The sequence below is a fragment of the Mesoplodon mirus genome (assembly GCF_964341445.2).
Source record: "Mesoplodon mirus genome assembly, chromosome: 19".
Classification (NCBI taxonomy): domain Eukaryota; kingdom Metazoa; phylum Chordata; class Mammalia; order Artiodactyla; family Ziphiidae; genus Mesoplodon; species Mesoplodon mirus.
This window is the reverse complement of record NC_138995.1, coordinates 29,241,094-29,254,964: the sequence shown is the minus strand read 5'-3', so window position 1 is coordinate 29,254,964 and position 13,871 is coordinate 29,241,094. Positions and strand designations below refer to the sequence as shown.

At 52.0% G+C, this 13,871-nt stretch overlaps 2 protein-coding genes across 3 annotated transcripts in view; one reads left to right on the top strand and one right to left on the bottom strand.

Moving 5' to 3' along the window:
• LOC309795425 (liver carboxylesterase-like) overlaps positions 1-5,526 on the top strand; it is a 29,377-nt gene extending 23,851 nt beyond the window's left edge. For both annotated transcript variants that reach the window (XM_082607747.1, XM_082607746.1), the window contains exons 12-14: positions 3,701-3,832; positions 4,785-4,857; positions 5,133-5,526. In XM_082607747.1, coding sequence (XP_082463873.1) covers positions 3,701-3,832; positions 4,785-4,857; positions 5,133-5,316 — 389 coding nt within the window. In that variant the 3' untranslated portion in view covers positions 5,317-5,526. The remainder of the gene's footprint in view (positions 1-3,700; positions 3,833-4,784; positions 4,858-5,132) is intronic.
• A 4,137-nt stretch (positions 5,527-9,663) lies between these two features.
• On the bottom strand, positions 9,664-11,941 carry LOC309795423 (metallothionein-1E-like). Its single transcript, XM_082607744.1, has 3 exons — positions 11,241-11,941; positions 10,600-10,665; positions 9,664-9,894 (listed from the first exon to the last, which is right to left on the bottom strand). Exons 1-3 carry the CDS (start codon positions 11,266-11,268, stop codon positions 9,803-9,805), a joined length of 186 nt encoding a protein of 61 aa, XP_082463870.1. The 5' UTR covers positions 11,269-11,941; the 3' UTR covers positions 9,664-9,802.
• Between the last annotated feature and the right edge of the window lie 1,930 nt (positions 11,942-13,871).

The window sequence follows — 13,871 nt, the reverse complement described above, 5'->3', positions numbered from 1 at the left end:
TATGGGGAGGTACCGACAGCATCTGCCACAGGGCTCCTCACCTGAATTGTGGTGGTCTGTGGGGCTAGAGGGGAAATCTTGGAAGATAGGTGTTGGAAGGTTTCCAAGGTCAGAGCTATCTGCAAACTAGTTTGTTAAGCAGTGGAGCTGGGGGTGGAGTGAGGCCAAGCATAGGATCAGGATGTTGTCTGGGACCAAGAAAGCTGGAAGGAGTGAGTAGTGGAAGAGTGGGGCCACGTGAGAATGTCAATGTCTGTGGCCGGCTGTTGTTTCTCCCAGTGTGTGCTGTGTCTACCACAGGACCTTCCAACATTGACCCAAGACTGTGTGTAGGGTGTGAGGTCAGGGATGGGTGAGCTCACCTGGAGAGGAGGTGTCCCTTTTGGGTACCTTTTGAGTTACTCACAGGACCCTTCACTTCTTGGAGACCTCATTCACCTAGTCTGCAAGCCAGGAGATGGTTCTGGGGTCCAGACCTCTCTGCCTAACCGTGCTAGAAGGGCTGTAAACCTTGAGACTTTATAAGCATGATAAAACGTAGCTGTGGCTGACTTACTGTGTCCCCGAGCACTCAGTACAGTAATTTGGAGGTACTAGTTACCATTTCTTCCTCCCTAGGGTCCTGATGACCAGCCAGGGACTGCCTGGGGTCAAATCTGTTCTTTCATGAATTTGGTCTTGCCTCTTGCTACGTGTCTTGATTTGTAGTATCCCCTTCAGCATCCATGCTGCTTCCAGCCATCCTGGACTTGAGTTTTTTATCTGACATCCCGTGACTTTGAATTCAGGGTCTTATTGCCAGCACTTCCCAGAGTTTATCAATGTTATTTTTTCATCGTCGTATTTCTCTCAATCTCTTTTTGATAAAGTATTTTTCTGAGTATAAAATTAATCTTACCATTGTAGAAAGTTTTGAAAATATGGGAACATGTTAAAGAAGCAACTATATATTACTCATAATTCCTTCACCTAGAAGTATCAGCTATAAAGTTTTGTTTTTTTGTTTTTTTGGTTTTTTTGCGGTACGCAGGCCTCTCACTGTTGTGGCCTCTCCCGTTGCGGAGCACAGGCTCCGGACGCGCAGGCTCAGCGGCCATGCGCCCAGCCGCTCCGTGGCATGTGGGATCTTCCCAGACCAGGGCACGAACCCGTGTCCCCTGCATTGGCAGGCGGACTCTCAACCACTGCACCACCAGGGAAGCCCCAGCTATAAAGTTTTGACATTTTTTTTTCTATTAGCCTTTCCATGTCTTACACGTAATTTTAAAATTAATTTTATGTTCATAGACAACTATATTGTAGGCATTTCCTCAATGTCAATAAAAATTCATGGAAAATATCAGTTATTTCATGGTATGATGGATTAAAATTTACTTTAGTATTCCTGTCCTATTGGGTATTTAGCCTGGCTGCTCATTTTGATGCTACAGAAAACATCATACTCAGCCTTATGTGCATAAATCTTTAACCAAGTCTCAAATAATTTTCTTAAGAGTTGGTTTCTAGAAGTGAAATTATTAAGCTGGGCTGTAGTAGAATTTTAAAGTTCTTGATACATTTTGTGAAATTGATTTCTAGTGTATGAGAGTGTGGATTTCTTAGCCCTCTCACTTGGGATAGTCAGATTAAAAGAATAAAAATAATGCTGCCAATTTTATATAAGTCCTACCTCACCAAAAAAAGAACATCACACTGTTTTAATTCGCATATTTTTATTACTAGCTCTCTCCTTCCCCCTGCTTCTCTTGTTGCTCCTAATTGTTATTATTGAACTATTTGCCCTACTTTCCTTTGAAGACGTATGTTGTGATTGTAGGAATTTTAAAAAAATATTTATTTATTTGGCTAAGCCGGGTCTTAGCTGTGGCACACAGGATCTTCAGTTATGGCATGCGGGATCTTTAGTTACAGCATGTGGGATCTTTAGTTGCGGCATGTGGGATCTAGTTCCCCGATCAGGGATTGAACCCGGGCCGCCTGCACTGGGAGCATGGAGTCTTAACCACCGGACCACCAGAAAAGTTCCCCCGTAGGAATTTTTTTTATAAATCTCAGTGGTTTAAGGCAAAACACTGAAAAAAAAAAAAAGAAGAGGAATGAAAAGAAGAATATCTTTTGGGCAGCATGCTGCCATAATTAAGTTCTCTCATTCACACTAGGTCTTTCTTTGTATGGTTGGGTTCTGAGTTCCTTTCTAACACTTCTGAGTAGTAGAGGCAAGGGTAAACACCCTCCTTTCAGTGAGTTCTGCTTGACCCTGAAGCAGCTGTTTAGCAAGTGGATTATGGAACCACAGACGGATTGCTTCTTCCAAACAATAACCACAGATGGATTGCTTCTTCCAAACAATGCCTCTTTGCTAAACCAAGAGTGCAGTGGAGGGGGGGGGGCAATTAAATAAATTATTCTACATCCTCCTGTCAGGATGGCATATATTGTTACACTAGGTAGTGGACAAACATTTAACGATATGAAGAAATTATTATAGTCATTACAAAACTACACATCCAATAGTATCCTTATTTTATATACATAAGTGAGATAAGTGCTAAAATATTAACAGAGGTTTCTCTGAGCGGTGGGATTAGATGCAATCTTTTTGTTCTTATTCCTTTTTTCTGCATTTTCCAAATGTGATTCTGTCCCCAGGAAGGGAAAAAGTGTGATATTTCCCCACCAGTCTGACTTGGGGCCTGACCCTTCCCGGGTAGAGTCACTCGCTCTGGGCATAATGATCAGTGCAAAGCACAGAGCTCCCCGGGCGGGTGGCCCGTGAGTTAGCCCTGAAGGAGCAAGATGGGCAACGCTGCTGAAGCATCAGCAGGAAAACTGACATCTTCCTGGGGCTTAGAGAGGGGGTGGTGAGCGTGGGGGTGGTGAGCGTAGGGGCAGGGGAGAGGAGGAGGGAAGAGCTGTACCCTTCCTCGGCCTCTTCTTCCTTCTGCCACTACCTTATCACTCCCTGGGCCAAGCAGGAAGCAAGACCTGTGAGATGACAGAGGAAAAGGAAATGCTGAATTGTGGTTTCCTGAGACACAAAGAATAGACTGTCCCCTTTCTGCATAGGCTTGTATTTAAATATCTGCACTTTCAGACTAGCAACTTGGATTTACTTCACTCTTCTTGGAATACATGTGAAAAACACCAGAAACGCTCAAAAATGGGCATAATAGAAGACACCTGTCAGGCTGCAGGTATTCTCCAAGGGAATGAAGACTAACCTGTTAGCAATGAAATGTCGTGGTATTTCTGTGTACATAAACTATGTATCTAGATGTTCTGGTGTGTGAATGCATCAATAGGCAAAGAGGTTTATATGTATCGACCCAATGCCTCTATAACGATAGTTATTTTGAATCAATTTCCCCGAAGTTTCAACATTCATTCATTCAATAACTGGCTCAAGTCCAGTTCCACTTCCACCACCAGTACATCCTTAAGCAAGTCATAGAACTTTTCCCAAACTGTTTTTCTCTGTTATGCTGATAACCAGAGGCCTCCTGCGGGGACACACAGGGTCTGGCACACAGTTGCTTCTCACAACGGGCAACTTCTGTTAATATTGTTGTTCACTCAGGACCAGGCATGCCCCCAATTTCCTGATTGCTCACAGCGCCCCTCCCACCCACCTCTGGAGCCCTTGATACCATCCAGGTGTGCGTCTGCTGAAGTGAACTGTGCATGAATCCATGTCTTCCAGATGCCGGAGCCCCCACTTACATGTATGAGTTTCAGTATCGCCCAAGCTTCTCATCAACGATGAAGCCCAAGACGGTGATAGGGGACCATGGGGATGAGCTCTTCTCGGTCTTCGGGGCTCCATTTTTGAAAGGTGATGGCCCTTTGGTGACTACAGACTTGGAGTTAGGGGATCTGGGTTCAAGTCTTGGTTTGGTGGCCTTGGGAAAGTTCCTCCTTCTCTCCAGGTTTTAGTTTCCTGAATTCACCATAACACAGTTGAAGGACAAAGAGTCCCAACCTTTCTCTTGCTCTAATGTGCATGATGGAGAATGTGTATCCTTGCGCCCTCATCCATGGTCACTCTAAGAATCCAGACCTGGGCATCAGTAAGACAGGAGGTGGGTCACCTGCAGGGCCCTGCTCAGGGCTAGAATGCCACCACTCACTTCGCACTCACAAGAGCATATCAGAAGGTACGTGAGAGTAAGGTTAGAATTGCTCTTAACCTTGAATCAGGACTAATATGTGTCTGTCTATCCAACCATCTATCTATCTATCTATCTAAAACTCATATCTTTTAAAATTAAATATGTTTAGGATTATAATATTTTAAAGAATACCTCTCACAGATGTCTTTAATGTCTTAACCCTCAGCAGTTACAGACAACTTGTGTTTGACACCCCCCAGGGCTGTTCATGACACCCAGTGCCTCTGGGCATTTTCTGGTTAGGTGACTCTTTGGGGGCCTTGCAGCTTGGTTATTTTTCAGATTCTATGAAATGTGTGTGGGTGTAGGAGATTGAAAAAAGACCCAAAGGAGAGTATCCTGGGAGGTGGGGTTACTGTAGCAGAAACCCTGGGGTGTGGCCCTGTGACCCAGCGAGTTTATGGATTGACTACAGCCCTTCACTGAGCCCGACCTAGGTCGGTAACTGTCAAGCTTAAAGTGCACTTGAATTGCCCAAGATCTTCTTAAAATATGGTTTTGACTCAGTAGGTCTGGAGTAAGGGCTCCGTTTCTGAATTTCTAACAAGTTTTCAAGGGCTGATGCTGCCCCTGAACCACACTTTGAGTAGCAATGGCTTTGTCTCCTCCCCACAGATGGTGCCTCAGAAGAGGAGACCAATCTCAGCAAGATGGTGATGAAATTTTGGGCCAACTTTGCTCGGAACGGGTGAGCTGGTGGCACAGACGGAGCAGGCTTGGGAAGGGGCAGGGCGTGTCTGCTGGGTGGGAGGAGCTTCAACGTGTGCTGGGCAAACTCCCCGCCCTGTGACCCCTGATGTGAGAGCTCCCTCAGTGGACAGGCTGCCCAGGAGATAGTCAGCCTCCTGTCTCTGGAGGCGTATGAGCCTTTGGCAGAGATGAAGCCAGAGGGTCCCTGACAATCTCTGAGGGTTGTTGGGGCCACACAGTAGCTTTGGGGAATTTATGTGATTCTGTTCCCAGGAATCCCAACGGGGAGGGGCTTCCCCCTTGGCCACTGTATGACCAGAAAGAAGGGTACCTTCAGATTGGCGTCACCACCCAGGCAGCCGAGAAGCTGAAAGACAAGGAGGTGGCTTTCTGGAACGAGCTCCTGTCCAAGGAGGCGGCAAAGAAGCCACCCCAGTTAAAACATGCTGAGCTGTGAACGGGAGGCTCAGCTGGCCTTGGGGGCTTGTGGGACCCCAGACACGGGTATTCTATAGAAGGTGTTTGTGGGCCAAAGAGGTATCTTATTGTGGAGGCTGGGGAATTATCTGATGGGAGTAGCAGAGGTCAGGGAGGGGGACTTTCTGTTTCTGTGGCCTCAATTTTGGAAATAAATGTTCTTTTGGAGACCAAGTCAGTGTCTTTGTCTTGGGCTGGAATTAAGTCATCCTCATTAGCGAGAGAAGGATGAGAGAGGGCACCACTGGCAGGAAGGTGACTCGGGCAGCTGTGGCTTGGCCTCTCGACAGGAAGAGTCCAGTAGGCTGGGCCCTGGGAGGGGCTGAGGGGGACACTGCATCTGCTCCATGTCTCTGGGCCGTCAACAACTCCAGTAAGTGGATGTGAGGGAACCAGAGTGCAGTGTCCCTCTCCTCCATGTGGAGCCGCCTGTAGACATGGAGGGGGCACAGACCGAGGATGTACCTGGAGTGGGAAAGAGGGGGACTTGCCATGGTGACACTGTGGCACTGTTGTGTGGCCCTTACTGACCCTCCCACAGGTCTACAATTCTTTCTTCAACTTACACAGTATCCTCCCAGGCCCCTCCCTGAGGCCGTCTCTTCCAGCAATTCCTCTGAACCCTTTCTGCAGCCTGGACCCCATCAGGTCCAAGCAGGGACCACCTTGAAGTGAGTCCCTGAAGTGTCACCTGAAAACTGACTCTTTCAGAATCCCTGGGGTGACTTCTGCCTCCGGGGATATAGAAAGCTCTAAGGAATGCCACTCCCACCTTAACAGAAAGAAACAAATGGATTCTCCTCAAAATCCTGACTTTCTCTGACTCATTCACAGAGGTTGCAGGGCCAACAATGACCCTGAAATCTCAGGGAAGATGCAGGAGGAGAGATGGGAAGTGAACACTGGCTTCGGGTCTGGCGACAGATGGAAGATGGAGCCACCACATGTGTGAGTACAATGACTCTAAAAATTCGAATCAAGGGCTAGAGGCCAAATGTGGGTGAGTATGAGAGTGTGAAATCCTAAAAACCACACACCCACAGGGAATTCACACTTGTTACAGGCCCTTCTCATGGACCTCTATCAGGGACCCGTGAGAAATACTGGGAACAGGTAGTAAGATGAGAGAAAACCTGCCTCAAGGGTGCAGGCTTCAAGTCTCCTCAGACACTTCTCCATTAAAAAATAAAATCCCGGGCTTCCCTGGTGGCGCAGTGGTTGAGAGTCCGCCTGCCGATGCAGGGGACACGGGTTCGTGCCCCGGCCCGGGAGGATCCCACATGCCACGGAGCGGCTGGGCCCGTGAGCCATGGCCGCTGAGCCTGCGCGTCCGGAGCCTGTGCTCCGCAACGGGAGAGGCCACAACAGTGAGAGGCCCACGTACCACACAAAAAATAATAATAATAAAAAATAAAAAAATAAAATCCCCAAACCACTGACGAAAGGTCAGCAAACCCACTTCCCTTGGAGCCCTGGGAAAGACCTATTGTGGCTGAGGAAAAGGAAAATTTTAGAACTTTATATACATATAAAAAATCTTGGGCGTCCCGGGTGGCGCAGTGGTTAAGAATCCGCCTGCCAATGCAGGCGAAATGGGTTCGAGCCCTGGTCCAGGAAGATCCCACATGCTGCAGACCAACTAAGCCTGTGCGCCACAACTGAGCCCACATGCCACAACTACTGAAGGCCAAGTGCCTAGAGGCCGTGCTCCTCAACTAGAGAAGTCACCGCAATGAGAAGCCCGTGCACCACAACGAAGAGTAGCCTCCACTCGCCGCAACCAAAGAAAGCCCGCGTGCAGCAACGAAGAACCATTGCACTCAAAAATAAATAAAAATAAATAAATTTATTTTAAAAACAAAAACAAAATGTTAAGTATAATCCTACTGCAGGTGACAGCAGAAATGCGAGGCATCCTCCCGCAACGTTTTGAAGGACAGGGACAGTCTAGATCATGGCTTTACATCTAAAGTGCCAACTCCTCTTTTCTGGGAAAGATGATAACCCTTTCTGGGAGTTCGCACATGCTCACAGGATTGATGAGGACGACACAGGACACACAGCTATGCACAGCAGCCCTGTCTTACTGGTTTGTAAATAGGAAAATATCGCCTAAAATCTGACGGATAATAATAAAGTAATAGCTAATGTTTTGGTAACTTACTGTGTGCCAGGCTTAAACTTAATATTGTTGCATCAATTAAATTCTTAAATCTTACTAAATTCAGATATCATAATTTGTTGCATAGATAAATTCTTAAATAACCAGGCATTATTATTTTACACTTTTGCAGCAGAGGAGAATGACCACACAGGTTATGACACCTGGCAGTAACAGAAACGTGTGGTACTGGCCGTCCTGCAGGCTGACTGCAGCCCCCAACCCAACCGGACACCATGTCATCCCATGAAAGGTGAGAACACGGAACACCTGGCACAGAGGCAGCAGTGGGAAAGCCCTGAGCTGGCAGTCAGAGCCCTCTGCACAGCTCTGTGACCTCTCTGGGCTTCAGCCTCCCACCTGTGCAGCCAGGAGCACAGCTGGACTGTCTCCGAAGACCCTTGCAGCCCTGAAAAAGGAGAGGCCGGATTCAGCCTCCAGTGATGTCATAACCGGCACCCTGTGGCCGGGAGGTGAGACAGCTGTAGTGTAGGCGTAGTCCTCTGAGTATAGGCTGTGTGCCCTTGGGTAGGTTGCTTAACCTCTCTGCAATTGGCACCATCACTCCAGACCTTGCAGGTTCACTGAGTCTGTGCAAATGCGGTGGCGGTGCCTCGTTCCATGGGGCTTGTTGGAGAACATCCCCACGCCCTCTGGCACTGGATAAGCAAGGTTCCTATCCATCTGTGCCCTCACCATGAGCTTGCTCGCAAACCAGGGAGCCTTTCTCCAGGAGCTTGTTGGGAGCTCAAGGATTCTCTGTGCACAAATGTCAGTGTGGAGAGAGCGATCATAAAGGACACCTGTCGGGAAGCCCGAGCAAGGAGCCAGGCCACTATCTGGCTTATTCCCCCTCACTGAAATTAATCTTTTTTATCGAAAGGAGGAAATGAAATCTCAGAGAGTATCAGTGACTTGCCAGGTCAGGAAGTGGCATGCTGGCTGTGAACCCGAGTGCCTGACACCAACACCCACGCACGCAGAACGGGCCGGCTCCTGAAATGCCCCCCTTCACACAGGGCACCTGTGGGCAATCTTGCTCCTGACTTCTGAGCCACGTGTCTCCTCTTTCTCTCCGAGTGCCCATCAACTAGGAGTTCCCTCCCCAGACCGCCAGGGGGCGCAACACCTGAACTATATTTCCTGTTCCCTCAGCACAGGCTTCTTGCTCATAAACACCAGCAGGCCCTCCGCACTGCAGCACCACCATCACTCTGCGGAGGAACACATGAAGTCCTTCTTCTGAAAGCAAGTCTCAGGGAAACAGCTGGGAAATTCCCACCAAATTCAAATCGCTATCGGGGTGTCAAGTAGCCACGGGCTGCACTTGAGGGAAGGGAAGATGTCAGCCTGATCTAGGGAGGAACTTGCGAAGGTTCAGAGCCAAGGCCCTGCAGGGAGCTGTCACGGGTGGCGAGTGTCCTGTCAGTAGCCCTGGGCAAGCCAAGACTGATGTTCCCTGTGGGGAGGCAGGGGGCAGAGCTGCTCCAGGCGTGTGTGGTCCGCACAGTGGGGCGTCTGTGACGCGTTCCCAGGACTCGGGCAGGACTTACTCAATGTAAGTGCAGCATGTGAAAGCGTCCAGCTTTCAGAATTGCTCCTCCACGTCTGAAGGTGATTTGACGTGTTGAAGGGAAAAATGGGTGTCACATATAGTGTCCTTTTCTATTTTATCTTAGCGATTCTTTTTACTGACCAGGGTTAAAACGGTGGCAGAAAATACAAATAGGTCTTTCCAGGGTGTTTTAGACGCCAGTCGCGTGTAGAAGTCAAACAAGAGGGGTGTGGGATTCCATCCCCTCTGGGTACTTTTCCAGGCTCTCATCACCGAGCACTGAGTTTGGCAGGGGCCCCCAGAGAAGGAAAATGAGAAATGGACAACGTTCTCTGCAATCCATACTCGTAAGGGGAATAGAGGGAGTGTGTCCTCTGTGTGTCCAGTGCCCTATGTCATCTGGCGAGGCTTTCATTTGGAGCTGAGAAACTGAAGCTCAACTTAACCTAAGGGGCTAAGACGCTCCGTGGGCGTGGGTTTTGGCGGGTGGGGGGGGGGTACTCTTTGGTCCAGAGCCGAGGTCTCTGCACGTCCAGTCCAGTTCCCCACGCCAGCCCTGATGGGCACGGCGTCCCTTTGCCCAAGACAGACAAAGGAAGACAGAGCCAGAATAAAGTCAACAACTTTTATTACAACTCACATATTTCATAGAAAAAGGAATGTAGCGTCAGGTCCGCTTGTATGAAAAACGGTAAAATGCAGGTTTGTCCTGGCTGCTCTGTTGACACCTGGGGCAGGCTCTCCGCGACATCAGGCACAGCAGCTGCACTTGTCCGAGGCCCCTTTGCAGACGCAGCCCTGGGCACACTTGGCGCAGCCCACGGGGCAGCAGGAGCAGCAGCCTGGGGAGGCAAGGGCAGCGTGCAGTCGGACCACGCGTCGTCCGCAACCACCCTTCCCAACACCAGGCCTGGCCCAGCCGCCCTCAGGCCCAGACCCTGAGTTTACGACGGTGTCCTCTGTCCTGAGATAATTGCTCTCAGGCACTAGGTTCAGGTTGCCTGCCCCATCTGTGCCCAGGACAGGGCACAGCGCCTTGGAGAGACACTGAGCAGGGCCTCTGGGGACAAGACAAAGCCAGCCCCCAGCACCACCAGTGATGTGAGCCAAGTCCTCAGGATCAAAGTGGAGGCAAAGCCCTCACAGAGCAGCTCCCGCTCGGGATAGGGAGGCTCTGGGCTGCTTCGACAGGAAGGGGCTGCACCAGGTCCGAGAAGCCACACAGGGTCACTCGTTCATGTCCCTACAGTGCTTCAGTCCCTGGGAGGATTCAGAAGCGTGACTCAGGAGGGAGGAGGACTAGTTCTAGTGACAGGTCTGAGGTTGTTGGTTGGTGACCCGTCTGGGCCTCAGTCTCCCTGTTCTCTAGTGCGCGCCTGGGTCTCGGTCATGTCGAAGGTGATTCCAGCTCTGATTGGGAATCCCTTCCTGGTGAGGGGGGTGCCGGGGAGTTTGGTCACTGTCCTGCTCCTGCCTGCTGAGCTCTGGGCTCCCTCCTCGCACTCAGCCCACACCCCGCATTGCCAGAGAAGGCCCCGCACACTCACTCTTCTTGCAGGAGGTGCATCTGCAGGCCTTGCAGGTGCAGGAGCCAGCGCAGCTGCAGGAGCCGCCTGCCAGGAAGGGAAAGGCCAGCAGTGAGCGGGGAGAGGGATGCAGGAGCTACAGCAGACGGTCAGCCATGCCTCCCTGAGCCCTCCTCCTCCGTCAGGACGCAGCCCTGGGAGCTCGTGTCCACTCAGGCGGATAGAGAAGCCCCCGCTCGTCTCTTCTGGTCCAAGGAGAGTAGGTCCCCTCCTGATGGGACTCCACAGGGAAGGTCCCAGGCTCCAGACCCAGCCCAGGCTGACTGGGGCTGGGGGCCAGGGCCCATGGCCTGAACCCCAAAGAGGCAGTGTCCCCTCCTCCCATCCCGTCCTGGCAGCTCCGAGGCCTCCTCCAAACACTGGGTCCCGGTCTAGCAATCCCCTGACCAGCTGGGTGACCTCAAGAAGGACAGCCTGGAGCCTCCGTGCCCTCAGTGTCAACAGAGAGGCAAAGGGAGACTGACATGCTCCCAGGGGCCTGGCTACCAAGAAAGCCCCGGACCCGTGACAGGAGTCCTCCTGAGCTCAAACTCAAAACCCTCCCTTGTCGTCCTGTGCCTGGGAAGGGGGCATCCTAAGGCTCAAAGCCAGGGCTCCCTTACCAGTGGGGCAGGAGCACTTGGGGTCCATCTGGAGGAGAAGTGAGGCCCGAGGTGCAAAGCAAGGGGCGAAGCGGCTGCACGGGTCCGGTGGGGGCCGTGTGGGAGCGAGGAGCCCGGGGGCTCAGTTATAGGCCGAGGAGGCGGCCCGGGCGCAGAGGCCCCGCCCCCGCCTTGCACGCGCCCCGCGGATCCGCGCCCGCGCCCGCGCCGTCCGCAGCGGCCTCAGCGCCCTGGGCCGGGCTGTGAGCAACAGGCGGGGCCGAGCGCACGATTCCACTTCGGTGCCGGCTGGAGCGGAGGAACCGGGTGCCGTGCGGTAAGCGGTGTCCCAGCCCCCTGGCCGCCCCTTCCCAATGTGCCCGACGGGAGCAGCCACCCTGTTGGCGGGTTGTGCAGGAATCCAGCTCCCGCGTCCTCCGGTCTTCCCCGCCCCGGGCCCCGCGCCGCCGGCCTGCGGGTCGCCGTTTCCTGCAGCCTGAGAACAGCCCCCGCCTCCCGCTCGTGTCCCTGGCTTGGCTGGAGCCGGGGAGCGGTGTCAGAGACGGCAGGCGGATGTGACCCTCACCACCGTTTCGCCCAGCCCATGTGTCCCCAGGCGTTGCCAGCCCCGGTCCCCACCACGGTCCTTTGGAAGCATGTTTCCGGTACCGTCTCCTGAAACCGCAGCGCGGTGAACATTGCCTTCAGCCGCTAGTCCTCCTCACTTGTGTCCTCCTTTCCTGGAGGGATCATGGCTCATTTCCGCGGGGGCTTCTTTGCCTCAACTTTCCAGGGGGGCTCCTCACTGTAGCCGGTCCACCCCACGCCAGGGTGGAGGTTCCCTAATCATGGGATGCTCCCCAGGGACGGCGTCATTGTAGGTGATAGGCAGACCTGGCGTTAAATAACAAAGCGAGACAAGTGGATAGTTCCCTTTGACTCACCGTGGAGTCCAGGCCAAGCCTTGTTAATCACTTTTGCTCTTTGAACTGTCACACCAACCGGGAAGGGAGATCCTAGCCAGGAGCCCGTTTCCCAAAGGCCAAACTACCTACAGTACAAGGAGGCTCCGGAGGCAGGCACACGGTGCTGGGGAGTGGTGCCCTGCTTCTGGGCTTTTGTCGCTTCGCAGCTGAGAGAGGGAGTCAGTGAGAAAGCTCCCCTTTGGCCCAGAGCTGTGTCCTCAGTCCGTCTCTACCATGTCCAGCTCAATCCTGGGGGCGACCAGAGTGACAGAATAGGAATGTATTTATGACTTTGTGGCTACCTTCTGACTGTCTCCTTCAGTAGTGTTCAAGAGGTTTCTTTTGGTATAACATATTTCGGAAAATCGCTGAAAAGAAAATGGTAAGGAAATCCGGATGCAGGTGACAGCAGAAATGGCAGGATCCTTCTGTATGTGTCAGGAGGACAGCGACTGTGTGACTCACGGCTTTCTACCTGTAGTGTCAACGGCTCTTTGCGGGAAGGCAGGATAACCCTCTCAGGGGAACTGGTCCCAGGCTCACAGGGTTGATGAGGACGGCCCAGAGCACAGAGCTAAACACACCATCCTTGCTTGCGTGTCTGGAAGGAGGACAATGTCTCCTAGGCTAATGACAACACATAAATAAAGAGATAAATAAATGAATCGGTGATACGATGGATTACTCACTGAGTGCCCAGTAGGTTCTGACCTTCTTTGCGTGTATTCAATTCTGTAATCCCGAGAGCCAGACACTATTATTTTGCCCTTTAGAGCAGAGGAGACTGAGCCAGAGAGAGGTTATGTCACAGGGCTATATGTGACACAGATGGGACTGGCCCTCCTGCAGGCTGACTGCAGCCCCCCGCCCAACCGGACACCATGTCATCCCATGAAAGGTGAGAACACGGAACACCTGGCACAGAGGCAGCAGTGGGAAAGCCCTGAGCTGGCAGTCAGAGCCCTCTGCACAGCTCTGTGACCTCTCTGGGCTTCAGCCTCCCACCTGTGCAGCCAGGAGCACAGCTGGACTGTCTCCGAAGACCCTTGCAGCCCTGAAAAAGGAGAGGCCGGATTCAGCCTCCAGTGATGTCATAACCGGCACCCTGTGGCCGGGAGGTGAGACAGCTGTAGTGTAGGCGTAGTCCTCTGAGTATAGGCTGTGTGCCCTTGGGTAGGTTGCTTAACCTCTCTGCAATTGGCACCATCACTCCAGACCTTGCAGGTTCACTGAGTCTGTGCAAATGCGGTGGCGGTGCCTCGTTCCATGGGGCTTGTTGGAGAACATCCCCACGCCCTCTGGCACTGGATAAGCAAGGTTCCTATCCATCTGTGCCCTCACCATGAGCTTGCTTGCAAACCAGGGAGCCTTTCTCCAGGAGCTTGTTGGGAGCTCAAGGATTCTCTGTGCACAAATGTCAGTGTGGAGAGAGCGATCATAAAGGACACCTGTCGGGAAGCCCGAGCAAGGAGCCAGGCCACTATCTGGCTTATTCCCCCTCATTGAAATTAATCTTTTTTATCGAAAGGAGGAAATGAAATCTCAGAGAGTATCAGTGACTTGCCAGGTCAGGAAGTGGCATGCTGGCTGTGAACCCGAGTGCCTGACACCAACACCCACGCACGCAGAACGGGCCGGCTCCTGAAATGCCCCCCTTCACACAGGGCACCTGTGGGCAATCTTGCTC